Source organism: Boleophthalmus pectinirostris, unplaced genomic scaffold (assembly GCF_026225935.1).
Source record: "Boleophthalmus pectinirostris isolate CB_2022bp ecotype Guang Dong unplaced genomic scaffold, ASM2622593v1 HiC_scaffold_2823, whole genome shotgun sequence".
Classification (NCBI taxonomy): Eukaryota; Metazoa; Chordata; class Actinopteri; order Gobiiformes; family Gobiidae; genus Boleophthalmus; species Boleophthalmus pectinirostris.
In genome coordinates, this window is record NW_026571288.1 from 492726 (window position 1) to 508922 (window position 16197).

Below are 16197 nucleotides of genomic sequence, written 5' to 3' on the forward strand. Positions count from 1 at the left end.
TCATAAAATGTAACCTTAAAATCTTTTATTTCTAGCCCATTTTGGACACTCTCCTTTGACACAAATGTCTCTGTACATCTTTGCATAGCTCCACAGCGCAGACACAACCACACTTTTACGAGACTTCAACGTTTTAAACAAAGCACGCTTTTGTTTTTAATATCAAGAATAAAGATTTGACCACTCACAAACACCTTACAAAACAAAGGAAATACTACGCCTCTTTATAAAGGGATCTGTGGTGATAGAGAGGGGCCATATGACAAACATTACTCACACTTTAGTTCCCCGTGTCTCCAGAGCCTTCACCTGCAGAGAGACACATCCTGCATTTATCTCATTCTCAGTTTATGGACAGGCCTCACGTGAAGCTCAGAATCTCCAGAATTTTGCACTAGCACGGACTCATAACTGGTGCAGGTGCTGGGCTTTAGTTAGAGCCCATTCAGATTTTAGGTTTAAACCAACTGGATTTCACCATTGAAACTGGAAACACAAATGTGAGGCTCATTCTGCTTCCTGATTGGATAACAGTCTTGACACAAAACCCAAATTATAACAAACCATGGTGGCCAGGTTTATTATAATTTGGGTTTTCCAATGTTTGGAATTAAGAAATAAATCAGCATTGTTCTCAGTAAAAGCTGTCATATCACCCGCCTCTATGTACAAAACTCCCATATTATGCTAAATCAGAGCTTTTAGACGGTATTCAATTTGTGTCAGATGCCCTCCCTCCTCCTGTATCCCTGTGTGTCAGATGCCCTCCCATCCTCTAAAAGGCCTAATAAAGCACAAAGAGGGAGCATTTAAGCCTTTTTTACACCTGTACAACAAAAACAGAGCGCTGGTTCAAATCCGGCGAGCTCTGGGACATTTGACATGACGACAGTTGAGCAGTGATGGGTTTTTAATATGTACAAAATGTAATGGCCACACTGCAAAAATATACATCTACACAGAATTACTTAAAGATGCACTATAGAACTTTCTGGTAGACCTGCTTAATCTCCACGGAAATCATCATTTGCCTAGAAGGTACCACAGTATAGCATTAAACCATTTTGCATGTATTCAATTATGGGTGTTTAATCCTAAAAAAAACATTGGAAAAATATGAAATCTGACTATTGAGCGGGGTCACCTCTCCACAGATCTGACTAGACCAGAATTTGGCACCTGCTCGTCTATATGGATATACAAGTGTAATGGCATACTGTGGAACATTTCTAAGCAAAGTAATACTATCTCAAAGAAGGCAAGCAGATGTTACATAGTGTGCCTTTAAATGCATTCTACTGTACTCCCTTAAAGAAGGAAAGCACTTTGTTCCTTTATTATGAAGTTAAATAAAAGTGAATAAATCTAGTAAAATTTGTTCAAATCCAGGTTAATATTTTGAATTTTAACCCTTGTAGAAATATATTTTTTGCAGTGCATTTTCTTTAGTTAAAAATATGATTTTTCTCAAACTGTAGCTACAGCGTCTGAGTTCTGTCTACTCGTGTATTCAAGATAAGTCACTCATTGGCCTTAGGTAAGCTAGACAAATTAAAGATGGAAGATTTCAGCCTAAAGTAAATTAATCAAAGTCCATTCTAAATCTGTACAGCATGTTAAAAGAGCACAACTCATCGGGCTAAGGCTTAAGCTGTACACATCTAAACATGTCCCATTTTTTTACAATAATGATGAAAAAATGTCACTGTTTAGACCTTATTCTGATGTGAAACAAAAGTGTGCAGTCTTGGCAGGCCAGGCTATAAAAACAATATAGAAATCAAAGACTTAGGGATGGGATAAGCTCTCGTGAGACAAAAAACTATGTCAGCAAAAATATTAAATAAAATAAATCAAAAATGGTGCAGCAGTAGTTCAGTTGGTAGAGCATTTGCCCTCTAATCTGAAGGTTGGTGGTTTGATTCCAGCTCTTGACATAAACATCACAGGTTGAGTGGTCAGATCCACTGACCCACAGGTTGGCTTTTGTGATTCCAGCTCCCACAGATGAATGCTGCCGTTGTGTCCTTGGGCAAGACACTTAACCCACCTTGCCCACAGTGTCTGCGTACACTGGTCTATGAATGGGTGAGTGGTTCCTTGTTGTAAAGCGCTTTGAGTGCCTTGAAGGTGGAAAAGCGCTATAGAAAAACGTGACCATTTATCAGAAATTTTGAGGCCAAAATTGGGAACTAGATCACACAATTCATGAATTAAATATATTCTAATATTATAATGTCAAAATCTCGTCTTGCCTCATGCTCGTAGAACCAGTCTCATGTCTCGGCTCGTTTTGTGGAAAATGTATCTTGTCCCACCCCTAAGAACATAGTTTGATACTATAGATTCATACAGGACCCAGTTGGGACAGTTTTGTTGTGAGGCAGGAGGGCTAACCACTCTGCCACAGTACCACCATTTTACAACGTAACCAAGTGAATTAAGACTTTTGTTAAGTTGACATCGTAGTGATTTCACAGACCTCTATCAGTTCATTACAATATATTTTTTAATATTTTCCCAAACTAGTTTTTGGCACCATCGTCCAATCAGATTTGCTCATTTCAGTGACGCATGTGTCATTGGTCAACATCATTTTGAACAGAGTTTAGTGCTTCACTCATTGATTCTGTAGAAATCCTCCATGGTTTTCAGGCTCCTGTGATGTCTTTGTCCTTTTTTGTCCCTCATAAGCAGACATATTTGTTTTGATACAGACAGCATGTATGTCCCTGATTGGCTAATCCACCTGTCAATCACACTTCCTTGAACTCAGAGAAATTCAGTGGTGGCCAGAGTCACATCTTTGTAAATACTGGACAAGCATGTGTCCTGGAGTTCAGGCAATTATTAGGTTATTGGGACATAAAAACTGTACAAACCAATAAAAATGCTTACGCTTAGAAAATAGTGATATTGTTAGACATCCTGCGCTAAAGCCAAACCATTCTAGTACTAGTTCTAATATATGGTCAAGTATCGATATCGTGAGCTTTATTAATTATTGATACTTTACAGATGATGTCATCTAGAATTAGCTAACAGCTTGAAAATCAAACTCCTAAACCAGACCATGAACGCTCAGACTGATCACAGGCTCCTGAAAATGTGCTCTTTAAATCCATTTTGTTTTATAACATTTTTGGCTGTTTGCCGTTGTGTGCACTGTATCACCACGGTAACTGATGAATGTTCAGCCAGACAAATACACGTAGAACACCCCCAGCGTAGTGTTACTATGAAGTATCAATTGTATCGAATCGTGAAGGACCCTGTGATTCCTGTTAAAATTATCCTAAAAATGTGACTCATAGAAACGTGACATCTCTAAAGTGTGTTAACGTCGCTGTGCCCTGGCTCTGCTCAGTCAGCTCAGTAGTTTAGGTGAAGTTAATCCTGTCGCTGTAGTGTCAGTGGTCGGACACAGTGAGGTGCTGTTGCATTTTGCGGGCCGCCTCCTCACACACCACTTTGGATGTCTTCTCGGGGCTGGGGGTCGGAGTGTTGGCGGCGCTGTTCGGATACTCTCTGTTTCCAAAGATGATGCTCCCAACACGAACATTTGTGGAGCCAACTTCAATCTGAGGAAACAAAGAAAAAGCATTAAAGAAACTGACTCACTGTCTCACATACAAGGTAAACATGTTCAAACACAACTTTCACTGATAACAATTATAATGATGATTTTGTCTTATTTATAAAAACACCATATAGACAGGATGGACATATCATTTAATGGTGGTTTGATTTTGTTTCAAGATTATTATCCAATCAGAAAGCGGAATGAGCCTCACATGACTCTCATGTGTGTTTTAATGCTCAAATCCAGTTGGTTTAAATCTAAAAGGACTCTCTCTCTGATAATAATAATGGATCTGTTTTATATAGCGCTTTTCTGGCCACTCAAAGACGCTTTACAGAGCATTATTCACTCACGGCATACTCAGGTGGTAAGCTGCTGTTGTAGCCACAGCTGCCCTGGGGTAGACTTCCGGAAGCGAGGTTGCTGATCTGTGCCATCGGCCCCTCCGTCCACCACCATTACAGACACACCACTTTTAGACTAGGCAATGTGAGTGAAGTATCTTGGACAAAACAACATTTTTTGTGACTGGCGCCCTCCTGTGGCACCTGATTTTCACAGGTCTCCCGAGACCTAACCAGCTCCAACCCTGCTGAGCTTCTGAGATCTGACGAGATCAGGCTTTGACAAGGAGGTCTGGCCACAGTCAGTGCTACTACAGCCTCTGCAGCTCAGTGAGTGAATACTGGAGGTTCTGAGCTTTCACATGAGGCCTGTCCATATACTGAGAATGAGACAAACTTGGATGTGTCTCTATCTGCAGGTTAAGACTCTGCTGACACAGGGTCAGTTTGGATTGTAATCTGTCCTAAAACTGTAAGAGCACAGGCTACATACAGTTGCTTTAAATTTTGAATGTATTTAGAATTTCCATGGTCCAACACTTGAGTTACAGTCGGACACAAATGATCTGACCTCATAATATCTCCCGTGTTATATTTCAAACTCTTTCTGGGGATACTCACAGCATGTTCAAAGTCTGTGGACATCCCCATACTGAGCTCCACCTCCTCCACAGGCAACTTCAGGCTCTCACATACCTCCTGCCTCCGACTGATCAGCATCTGCACAAACAAACAATGAGATCCCATCCCTGCACATCAGATGCCCTCCCTGTGTGTCGACTCTGACCTGGAAATCAGGGTTGGGTCCGAGGGTGAGGTCGTAGCCGTAGCGACCGATGGTCATGAGTCCAGTGAAGTGAAGAGCACTGCAGCGAGAGACGATGTGTTTCACTGTGGACACTGTGTCCTCAGGGGGGAGCCCATGTTTACCTGAGGGACAACAGCAAGAGAGGACACATTTGAGTCACTTTTAACCAGACATGAGAACTGTGTGGTCCTCTCACAGTTATTATTTGATTAGCTTTTATTTAGTAATGCTTTTATCATTATAAAACTTCTATAATTGTGTTGTCTCATACTTTTAATCTCACTTTAAAAGTGAATAATTAGGATGGTTGAAATGTGTGACGACAGTGAGGAATAATGGACCACTGAAAACCATTTAGAATGTTAAAAGTGGTTGGGTTTTGAAAAAAACTGGTACAGTGGATTTAATATTAGACAAGAGTAAAGTGCTTTGACAGGCTTGGAAAGAGTGTAATATGTGGTATAATTGTAATATAAAACACTGCTCTCACTCTGCTCTCCGCTGGTGTTGATTTGGACCATGATCTGAAGCTTTTGGGGGCTGCCTCCTCGGATCCTCTCCCAGGAACTGTTCACTTTATCGGCCAACTTCACCGAGTCCACTGTCTCAACCAAGAACAGGTTTGGAACTCCTAAGTGTACACAGAAAAACACACATAGATGTAATAACGTAAAGAAAAGAATTCTAAAAATATAGATGTATATATATAAAAAAAACTCTACTGTTTACCAGACTATCCCGGTGACACCAGCTAAGACTATCCTTATATTTACCAAAAGTAATCCAGGTGGACTCTCAGAGATATATGAACCAAAACAACGTTAAAAAGTGGTACAGGAGACAAACCTTTTGACAAACCTTTATTTTTTTTTTTCTTGACAAATTGAACTTCTCCTTTGCCATGGATTCTCTCTGGATGGCTGGGGGATTTTACAAACAATGTATAAAAGTAAACAAAAGCACCTGAGAAACCGCTGTAAATACATGTATCACTAGGCTAGTATTTAGCATCTCCATTAGTTTCAGAAATTCTGTTGTGATATCACATTCCTGAGCTCTACAGCCTCCAAACATGGTCAGATTATTCTTTTAAAAACACATGATGTTGACAGTAGTCTCTCATGGACTAAACTTATAATTATAGGATATATATATATATATATATATATATATATATATATATATATATATATATATATATATATATATATATATATATATATAGGATTTAGAACTGTATATTTTTACCTAAGAGTTTGTTGACATTATTTTTCTGAAGATGTCCGATGAAGTGCCATTTGATGTCTGGACAGGATTCTAAAATCTAAACAGAAAACAAGCACAGAATCAGTCAGTGCGAGCAAATAAATCATGAAAAAAAAAAAAAAAAATGTATATAGAAAACTTACAAGAGGATCTGAAGCTTTGTCGACGAGTTCGTTTACCTGAAATTAGAGACACAAAAATGGAGAAGTGAATTAGTTCACTGCTAACACATAACTAGGAATAGAGCAGTATATGGGTCTGATATTTGCCCCTTTCAATGAGCTATCTGCCTTAAATCTCCAGCAGTGGCCCATATTGTGTTTGGCTCAATCAACTGCCTAAAAATGCATGAAAAATATCTGCAGAAAGCTTGGTTTGAACACTTAGTCTAAAAAGATGCTGCAAAAATGTGACTACACTGCCCTCTACACATGTTGTAGTAAAAGAAAGTTGTGGAGGAGTTTATATTATATTTTAATTTGATCATTTGGTTGCTCAACAGTTGGCATCAGCTATGAAAAAAGGCATATGGGTAAATCTCTACACATAATAGACATAACGTAAAAGTCACTCCCCCTTCAGAGCGCTATCACAACACAATCAGCGTGCATGAAACTACTGCACATCACATCAGGTTTGTCAAGTTGCTGTGTACAGTTTTGTATCATGTTTTTGTATGTTTATGGAGAATTGTCGTGTGGGAGCATGAGGGACATAGGCTTGTGGACTGAACATGAAGTTAAGAGTTCAAATAGGGCTCAGAAGAAATCGTTAAATTACTCAAATGGATGACATGGTTTTTTGATGAGGGAACAATATCCACTTCTTTCTGAGTTCTCTGCATTTGACCCATCCTTTATTGTCTAAGAGCCTTTCTAACCACCCATTCCCATACTACATGATAACCCCATAGCCCTTTCTCACTGATATCGTACTGACAGTTCTTTGTAAACTTCTTTTACTCACGTAGTTTTCTCCAAAGTTGCGCTGTCCGTGCCTGTAGGCCTCCACCACCATCTCAGGAGGTTTGGTTTTACTGACAGCGACGAGGCGAGGAGAGACAGAGGGCAGAGTCTGAGAAGACAGAGAGAAATAGAGGGTCATTTTTCAAAAGAACATGGCAGAATGTGGGCCTGGTTTGGTCCTTGTCTCCTTGTAACTTCAGTTTTAATAGTTTAGTTTAATTTGGGCACACAGCAGCTCCATTGCCGAAGTGTTCAACCATCATTCTCAATCCAGTACAGTATCATTGTGTCCTTAGGCAAGACACTTTTCACCTGTGTCGGGAGTGGTTGGAGGGCTGATACTGCACACTGGTAGCCTAACTTCCATCAGACTGCCTTGGGGCAGCTGTGGCTACAGAAGAAGCATTAAAGCTTGTAAAAGCTCTTGTATGTCGCTCTGAAGCAGGCAGCTTTAGTCTTTATTTGAGGGAAAACAGAGCTAAAAAGCTCATAAAAACAGAGATATTCCACACTAGACTGACAACACTGACAACAAAATTGCCTATTAATTTGTGCATTATAATTTGTCTAACTTAATCATAATAATAAAAAATATGTCATTGTAGTGTTCCGTTATGTTCTGCAGATCAACAGTTCCAACCAGCTGTCTGTGAGTGACATGAAGACCCGATAAGAGTCCCGTCCCCGTGGAAAGTTTTGGCAAATTGTGAAGACGCTGCTGCTGAATCCATGGTTTTATCACATGCCCAGTGTCAGGAAGTCATCAACCGTGTGTTTCCAAACATCTTTCGGTAAGTGTGAATAGAGCCTATATCACACATGTAGAATACAACCACACACAACAAAGCATTATGCATTTATAAAATCATGATCTCCAGAATATGTCTTTTGTCTCGTTATTGCCATTGTCAGTGAACAAAATTCACAGGAATTTTCTGTGTTATTGTGCCACTTTAAACCATAAATCCATGCTTTAAACAAAGAATATAATTTAAACTATGACCAAATAAAAATAGGGAAAAAATGCATTCAAACAAGATAAAAATAGACTTGATATTCAAAATACACAGTATGTTTTATGTAGTTGTCCTCACGCTGTTTTGCTTTTGCTTCTTGTGAAGGCTTTAGTGCAGCTTTTTATGGTTGATTTAAATGTGCTACAAATAAAAAGACTTTATCTACGATCACAAATGTGCTTCTTGAACGCACCAGGAGGGACAAGAACGTGACTGGGGCTTTTCAAGGTAATTACGTCCCTGAACGCCTCACAGTCACACCAAACCTGAATGAAGCTTTTTTCATGCACACAATTTAATATTATACTGACAAAAAATAAGTATGGCACTACAAAATTACATGTGAGGCGAAGAAAGCTTAAATTTAACACTGGTCTAAACGTATGAAGCACATTATGTCCTGGAGTAGGCATATTTCACACGTTTCTGCATTTTTGTTTGTTGTTTTGGTAAAATTAAGGGCAGATCACCAGTATATGTCAAACCTACTACTGTTAGCTATCAGCCCATTGTACAGAAATGCACTGAAATACATTTGTAATTGACGTGACTGTAAGAAATAATCGCTGTAATTGAACCCACGCGTGATGGGAGTTGTGCCCGGGAGCCATGCAGAGCCTTCCCCGTGCAAAGGTTGAGGTGTCTGGGGCTTATGTAATGGGTCGTGCCGCTGGCGGAGGACCAGCGGTACACGGAGCACACTGTACGCGGGCAGCACTCACCTTCTGCCGGCGTGCAGCAGCCTGCTTCACCCGCTCGGCCACGGACTGGATCGCCTTTCCCACCTCCTCCGACATTGCCACTTTCCACATACCGCGCGACGTCAGCGATCACGACACACGCCGTAAAAACAACGTAGAGACAACGTGCATCGTGACGGCAATACGCCTTCAAAATAAAATACCATCTACAATTTAGATTTTCACAATAAGAGCACAAAAGGCAGCGAGCACAAATTTTAAAGTTTACTTAATTGGTTTATTAACTGATGAAAGTTTAGATTAAACTTATTGCATTGTTATGAATGTTCCCCAGTATAGCGTTACACTTCTCATTTGCATTTACTAATTCATTACAGCTGATATTGTAGGTGCTTATTCTAAAATTTGTTTATTTTTGTTTGTCAATTAGTTTACTAATTTAGTTTAGTTAATTTGCATAATATACTTTTGCTATGTTAAAATGGTTGTTAATTTGATTAGTCTAATTTGGTATTATTTACATTAGCCCCTTTTTTGTTTTAGTTTAATCTATAGGTCACCTAGAGGAAAAAAGAGCTACACATAGACCAAAGTGCACCAGGGTGGGCCTGTGGTTTTGCCAGGTGACAGGAGAGGCAGCAAGAGTAGGCCTTAATGATGTATCCCTTGTTGTTTGCCTAAAAACTGGAATAAAACAAAACTAGTGTGACCAGACGTCCCCCTTTCCCCGGGATAGTCCCAGTTTTGAGTTCTGTGTCCCAGCAGATTTATGCAAAAACAGTGATTTGTCCCAGTTTTATGCAAGAAATGTCTCAGGTGTCCCTATTTTTGAACAATCTGAAACCTGCCAACATTAAAGAGAGGCATAAACTGTCATTTGTTTTGATAAAATATAGAAAAGCTGCTTAAAATAACCAAAACACAAAGAAAATGTGACTATACTGACTCACATTAGTGCTGAGTGCAGAAGTTTTCTTTAATTATGCACTCATTTCACAGTTTTATTATCACCAACCACCACAAACCAGGGATGTCCCAGTTTTTTATTTTGAAAAATTGGTCAGTCTAAACAAAACACAACTCCAGGTATGTTTTTGAGGATATAACATTCTAAAACAGCTAAAAGTCCACAAGAATCCATTTTGCTTAATATTAGGTCTTTAAAAACTATTCTTTTTACTGCTCATTTTTCATTTAATGCAGTCACCATACAGTCCCTGACAAAAGTCTTGTCGCTTATCCATTTTGTAGAAACAAAAGCTTATAACATGACTTTAAATTAATCGATTGGTTTTAGAAATGTCACATATGAAAGCTAAAACCCTCCCAAATTATGCTCAATATACTAAAATAAATTTGCTTCACTGAAGAAAGATTGATCATTTAATGAACACAGAAAGGTCAGATTTTGGCAAGACAAAAGTCTTGTGGCCTTGTCATATGATGCACCCAATCCTAGATTACAGCCTCACCTGTGATCAGTTACTGATCAATCAATTAGTGGGTGTGTATAAAAAGAACCCAGCACACCAGACCTTCACATCAACTGCAACTTGACCTCTGACAACATGCCTAAGATCCACCCTGAGACCAAAGCCTTAATTATCAAGAGGCTGAAGACCAGATCCACTGCTGAGGTGGTGACACCTTCAATATGTCTCAGCGTCAAGTACAAAGAATAAGAAAAAGATCTGAAATGACTGGAGATGTTTTTGACGAGCCCAGGTCCAGCAGACCCCGCAAGACAACTGCTCGGGAGGACCGTTTGTTGGTTCAAAAATCCAAGACCAGCCCCTTTTCCACTGCAGCAGACTCCACCAGGCCTGGTCACCTCAAGTCCCTGTGTCAACCACAACAGTTTGTAGAATTCTGTCTCGAAATGACCTCCATGGTCAAATCAGTGCACAGAAACCAGCACTAAACAAAAGGCAATTAAAAAACCGTGTGGCGTTTGCCAAGGCCCACAGCCTGCTAAAAGGATGGACACTGGAAAAGTGGCAGAAGGTGGATTTCTCAGATGAATCCTCGGTTGAATTACATCACAGTTGCCACAAATATTGCAGGAGACCTACTGGAGCCGCATGGATCCAAGATTCACCCAGAAAACAGTTAAGTTTGGTGGTGGATAAATCATGGTCTGGGGTTCCATCCAGTATGGGGGTGTGTGAGACATTTGCAGGGTGGAAGACAATATCAATAGCCTAAAATATCAAGAAGTATTAGCTCCTCTTACATTCCCAACCATAAAAGGGGTCAAATTTTGCAGCAGGATGGTGCTCCATCACATACTTCTATCTCTACATCAAAGTTTCTCAAGGCGAAGAAGATCAAGGTGCTCCAGGACTGGCCAGCCCAGTCACCAGACATGAACATCATTGAGCATGTCTGGGGTAGAATGAAAGAGGAAGCATGGAAGGCAAAACCAAAGAATCTTGATGAACTCTGGGAGGCATGTAAGACACTTTCTTTGCTATTCCTGATGACTTCATCAACAAACTGTATGAATCATTGTTGAACCGCATGGATGCGTCCTTCAAGCTCATGGAAGTCATACAAGATATTAAATATGGATCTCACAGCACCACTACTTCATTCACCACGTTATGCAACATATTTGTGTATTTGAAGTAAATTATTTGTTCAATTTTCTGTAGGCGACAAAACTTTTGTCTTGCCAAAATCTGACCTTTCTGTGTTCATTAAATGATCAATATTTCTTCAGTGAAGCAAATTTATTTTAGTATATTGAGCATAATTTGGGAGGGTTTTAGCTTCATATGAGACATTTCTAAAACCAATCGATTAATTTAAAGTCAGGTTATTAGCTTTTGTTTCTACAGAATGGATAAGTGACAAGACTTTTGTCAGGGACTGTACAACTTCTAAGTCATTGTCTTTTGAGCATACTTAAGCTTTGACCACTTTTCCCACAGTGAGCAAAGCTACTAATGTAGAAACCTTTCTGTTGGCAATGTAACAAGTTTATTTTTACATTACTTAATCTAAAATAAATAATAAAACCAGGTCTAAACTCACAAATATTGGTCTGGTCGCCAGGTTGAATCAAATGTGCTTGTTTATTGGTTATGGTAGATCATTGGCAGATTGGCCTCATTTCCTTGACTAAACCAGCTGGTAAGAGATTAGGTAGTGTATACCTGGAATGAATGTTTAGAAAAGGCTTAAACTAAAGTCAACAATAGACGTATGGAAGAGCCTTTGTCTTACACAGAGAACTAAACCTGAAATAAACTCCTTTCATAAACATTCATCTTAAATAAATGACACGTATACAAAGAAAGGTTTATTTCACAAAAAAACAATTCAAATGTACAAACAGTGGCCTCAGAGACGTTAGAGACATGAACAGATCTTTGACAAACTTAAAAAAAAAAAAAAAAAAAACATTGTAGTTTCTTTCTTTCATACTCGCTCCAGAGCCTCCACCATAATGATACTGTTTCCTCGGATCACCTGAGGGACACAACAACAGACACAACTGTATTAGACATGGAGGACTTTCACTTCAAAGCCCTTGTACAAATACTCCACACTTAATCTACTTTTAATTGAGATCTATAGCTGATTCTGTGTCAGTAAAAGAATCGTATTTCCCTCCTCCTATATCCCTGTGTGCCAGTGCCCTCCCATCCTCCCATATAGTGTTAGACTGAGATGAGGCCAAGTAAAATGTTTTATGGTTGGCTAAATACAGAGGAAAAATGAAAGGAGTTGATTGAACATGTATTGGCTCCAGCTCCATGTGAGAGGGACATACACATACTGTCCTTGACACAACATAATAGAAAACTCACAATGTCAAACCTGATCACTTTCATGAGTGATTAGTCACACTGCCCCTGAATGCCAGGATTTCATCTGAAACACTTTCAGGTGCACAGTAGAACCGGGTTAGGGATACATTTGTTTTCCTCACCACCATCTCAGATAAACACAACAGGGATATAGAAGGAATGGAGGGCATCTGACACACAGGAATACAGGAGGGTGGGAGGGCATCTGACTTAGGCTGATTTATTTATTTTTCCATGTCCGATGTTTGTTTAGAATCCCAAGGAAACAATGGTAGATAAACTCTGATTATTTAATTTAAAATGTACCACAAACCTAACCCACTTTATGCCATTATCTCTTTGTATTAAAGTGTTAAAATGTGTTAATTTTGCATTAACTAATTCATTATCTCCGACAATTATTTTTCTCCCATTAATGCAGTTTTTATTATTTATTTTTTTATTGTAAACATCTGTTGCTCACTGGATTTTATTTTGAAAAAGTCCATCGTGTGTGAGCCTAGAATGTTGCTGCTGCAACGCTCCCAGAAAACAGAGAAAGAAAGCAGAATAAACAAATATGGACAACATGGCCATTTTCGTTTTAAAGTTTTTCTAGACGGTGCAGTCGACACAAAGTCATTGGTAGTAACACTGCAACGCTGTATTGTCTTATCACCGGAGATTCATAAGTTTGAAATATCATCTAAATGCAGTCATTCAATGAAACAAGTGGAGCGAGGCTTCGGCCGACCACTTGAGAAGCAACATGTCACAGTCGTCGCTCCGCACACACACATTATGCACGGCGTGGAGGGTACCAAGCTTGCAGGGGCACCACCGCACAGTCCATCGCTCTTCATCGCAATCCCCCACCCCCACCCCCAGTCTCACTTTTCTTTCGTGAGAATCCGGTGCCAGCGACTGACTCTTACTGATAATAATAATATTCTTGTATGCCTTAGCAACTGGCTTTGTTCAGAAAAGTAAAAAAAAATTAAAAAAATAGAAATTGACAAACTGCACTGAAAGTGCGATTAATCATGATTAATCACAGGGACTCATGTGATTAATGCAAATAATATTTTTTATTTTTGCCCAGCCCTAGTTAAAATAATGCTTTGTGTGGATTTTTAGGCAGCAGATAGACAAAAATAAAATGTCATGTGCAGGAGATACAAGGACTATAACAAATACGCTAAAAAGGCCAAACATTGGCCGAATCTATCAGTAACCGATATATCGGTATCTCTCTACTCACCACCATGCCGATGCTGTTCTGTTGTCCTCCAGGTCCCATCTCCACAGAGTCGTCCACCACCAGGTTCATGAAGGGGTCAAAGCCGCGGAGAATCCCCTGGACATGTCTGCCCCCGTTTAACTTCACTGAGACACAAACACACGAGCTACAGTCAGTGTGACGAGAACAGGGAATACTGAAACTTTGCAGCCGATGTCATCAACATTCCCTGGGGAAGTGATGCTAACTGCAACTGAACCCTCATACTGATCACACACACTCCTGAAAATGTGTTGTGGTCCATTATGTTTTGTTTTTTGTTAGTTTTCAGACATAGCAAGGATAAATTAAATTCTGTCAACTGTTTGCTACTGTGAGCATTGTGTCACCATGGTAACTGATGCACGTTCTGTCATACACATACATGCAGAACACCCCCCAGCATGCTGTAGCCACAAAGTATCAGTAGCTATAGAGAAATCTGAAACACCGGGTGACACGTCCCAGTTAATCAGGATTTTTAGAGGAACTGTTGTATTTGAAAAGACAAAGTACTATAACATTTTCAAACAATTTAATCTTTTTTCAGTTATTTTCTACAAAACCTCTGGCACTACAAGCTGAGTTGTGCTTGGCTCTGCAGAATTATTGACTCATTCTACACCAAAATAGAGAAAAATCACTACACAATGATCAAATTAAACTGCGGGTGAAATATGTGCACTGTTGGGAAGTTCTGAGGGAGTCTGCCTTCACCGCCCCTCTGCTCACTCCCTGGATCTACACTTCAAAGTCACTCAGTGGAGGAAGAGCAGAGACATGATGAATCTATACATCAGGCAGATGCTGTTCAACTTAATAAGATAGGTCCATTTCAGTAGCTTGTATTTCTGCAGGACATGGCCATGGCGGGATCTGTCTGTTTTTGTAATGTTTTTAAAGCTTGTTTTCAGAGAAGGTCTATCTCTTTAGTAAATGCATTAAAAATAAGGGCTAAGCAGGTTGGTCTCCTTAATCACAAATAGTGAATGAATTTCACAAATCTATAATAGTCCGTGAGACAGACCCCTCTACTGTAATTATTACTTTACCTTTTTCTTACTGTGACTTATTTCATTAGTGCGCACCTCAGGACATTATGAGTTTGGGGTCTTTTGTTTCAACTCGGCCCTGTCCCATCTCAGGACCCAAAAGCCCTTTTGTAGGACCCATCTTTTGTGAAATTATCAGTCTGTTGAAAGTGCTGCCTAGAGTGTCACAAAGTGAAATGTGGAACAAATAATCCTGACATAACAAGGAATACGACAATATAACCTTGTATGGGTTTATGTATTTCTGTATATTTGTTATTAGGTTATTTATAGAAATAAATATAAAAAAAATCCCATTCTCGAGCAAAAATCCCCTCCACAAACTAACTGATTGTGACACATGGGCATGGAATTACAGTTTCACATGTTGATAGAAAACCTGCCCAATTTATCAGCTTCAGATGAAGCCCAAGATGAGCTGTGTGTCTCCATCGGATGACCTGCTATAATGAAATAATGTTTCACACCTCAAACTGACACATCGAATTCTTAGTCATTTGTCCAGAGAATGCATACGGAGCCATTCCATGAGAAACAGGCAGATTTCAGGAAAAATTTTTTATGTACATCAGTGTAATTGTGAGACATGATCAGTGACATCATTCTATTACAGTTCAATGACTTGTTATTAATTGAAGCATAATTTTGTAATACTTAACGAAATATACACTAAATTCTGTGCATTTGTATTTCATGTGGTCCAGCCTCAGGTTTAACACTGTTATCTGAAGTATAGAGGGTCATAATGTTGTGTATGACTCTTCATGTTGTACAGACAATCTGCTCTAAAACCCTTGATAAGACCGAATGTTAGCAGCCAGCAGCCTTATATTTTTATGTTCAAACACGCTGAACATGTGTGAGGTGACACCACTGGACTTGGGCAAATTATGTTTTGAACTGACAAAAAAACAGGTCGGCCATTTGAACTGGTGTATTATGGATATGGATGATATTATGTACACGACAAAGGGTTTTGTTCGGTTTCCTGCACAGGGACTGACCAGGAGAAATCTGTTTTATTTAAATAGAACGCCAATAACACACACATGCACGGAGGGTTCTGTACTTACACGAGAGCTTCTTATCCATAAACCTGAAAAACAAAACACTTTACTGTAGACTCAAAGGCAATGAATGGCTGATGCTACGTGCTAATGCTAAAGGCTCATGCCTCCTCTAAAAAAGGATCTCTTCACAGATCTGACACACAAATATCAAACATCTAAAGCGGCATGAACACAATACTCACTTCTTAAGCTCGGGAGGGTGCGCTTTGCTCATTTTGTCTTTGTTTGGAGACCAGAAGGGTTTCAAAAGCAAAATAAACGCGTCTGCAAAGCGTTTCACAAAAACGCGGAAGGAAAACGTGCTACGGAGCCGGAAGTG

General features: G+C 39.5%; 2 protein-coding genes across 3 annotated transcripts; both read right to left on the reverse strand.

Moving 5' to 3' along the window:
- Window positions 1-10: 10 nt before the first annotated feature.
- plpbp (pyridoxal phosphate binding protein) lies at window positions 11-8837 on the reverse strand. Its single transcript, XM_055159820.1, has 8 exons — window positions 8705-8837; window positions 6968-7075; window positions 6145-6180; window positions 5984-6059; window positions 5226-5366; window positions 4715-4857; window positions 4549-4647; window positions 11-3581 (listed from the first exon to the last, which is right to left on the reverse strand). Exons 1-8 carry the CDS (start codon window positions 8792-8794, stop codon window positions 3411-3413), a joined length of 864 nt encoding a protein of 287 aa, XP_055015795.1. The 5' UTR covers window positions 8795-8837; the 3' UTR covers window positions 11-3410.
- A 3137-nt stretch (window positions 8838-11974) lies between these two features.
- snrpg (small nuclear ribonucleoprotein polypeptide G) lies at window positions 11975-16197 on the reverse strand. Of its 2 annotated transcripts, XM_020926980.2 has the most exons (4): window positions 16061-16197; window positions 15882-15904; window positions 13739-13863; window positions 11975-12157 (listed from the first exon to the last, which is right to left on the reverse strand). In XM_020926980.2, the coding sequence occupies exons 1-4, from the start codon at window positions 16090-16092 to the stop codon at window positions 12107-12109; spliced, it is 231 nt and encodes a 76-aa protein (XP_020782639.1). In that variant the 5' UTR covers window positions 16093-16197; the 3' UTR covers window positions 11975-12106. The 2 variants fall into 2 exon arrangements, with proteins under 2 accessions (XP_020782639.1, XP_055015804.1); XM_055159829.1 differs by lacking the exon at window positions 15882-15904 and having other exon boundaries at window positions 16061-16182.

Excerpts from the sequence above, each read along its gene's own strand:
- plpbp (XM_055159820.1), bottom strand. The coding sequence starts at position 8,794 with ATGTGGAAAGTGGCAATGTCGGAGGAGGTGGGAAAGGCGATCCAGTCC. Across the intron at positions 6,060-6,144 it reads ACAAAGCTTCAGATCCTCTT|ATTTTAGAATCCTGTCCAGA; the intron begins GTAAGTTTTCTA and ends TTTTCTGTTTAG. Across the intron at positions 4,648-4,714 it reads GACCCAACCCTGATTTCCAG|ATGCTGATCAGTCGGAGGCA; the intron begins GTCAGAGTCGAC and ends TTGTTTGTGCAG.
- snrpg (XM_020926980.2), bottom strand. The coding sequence starts at position 16,092 with ATGAGCAAAGCGCACCCTCCCGAGCTTAAGAA. Across the intron at positions 15,905-16,060 it reads CACCCTCCCGAGCTTAAGAA|GTTTATGGATAAGAAGCTCT; the intron begins GTGAGTATTGTG and ends TTTGTTTTTCAG. Across the intron at positions 12,158-13,738 it reads AGAACAGCATCGGCATGGTG|GTGATCCGAGGAAACAGTAT; the intron begins GTGAGTAGAGAG and ends TGTGTCCCTCAG.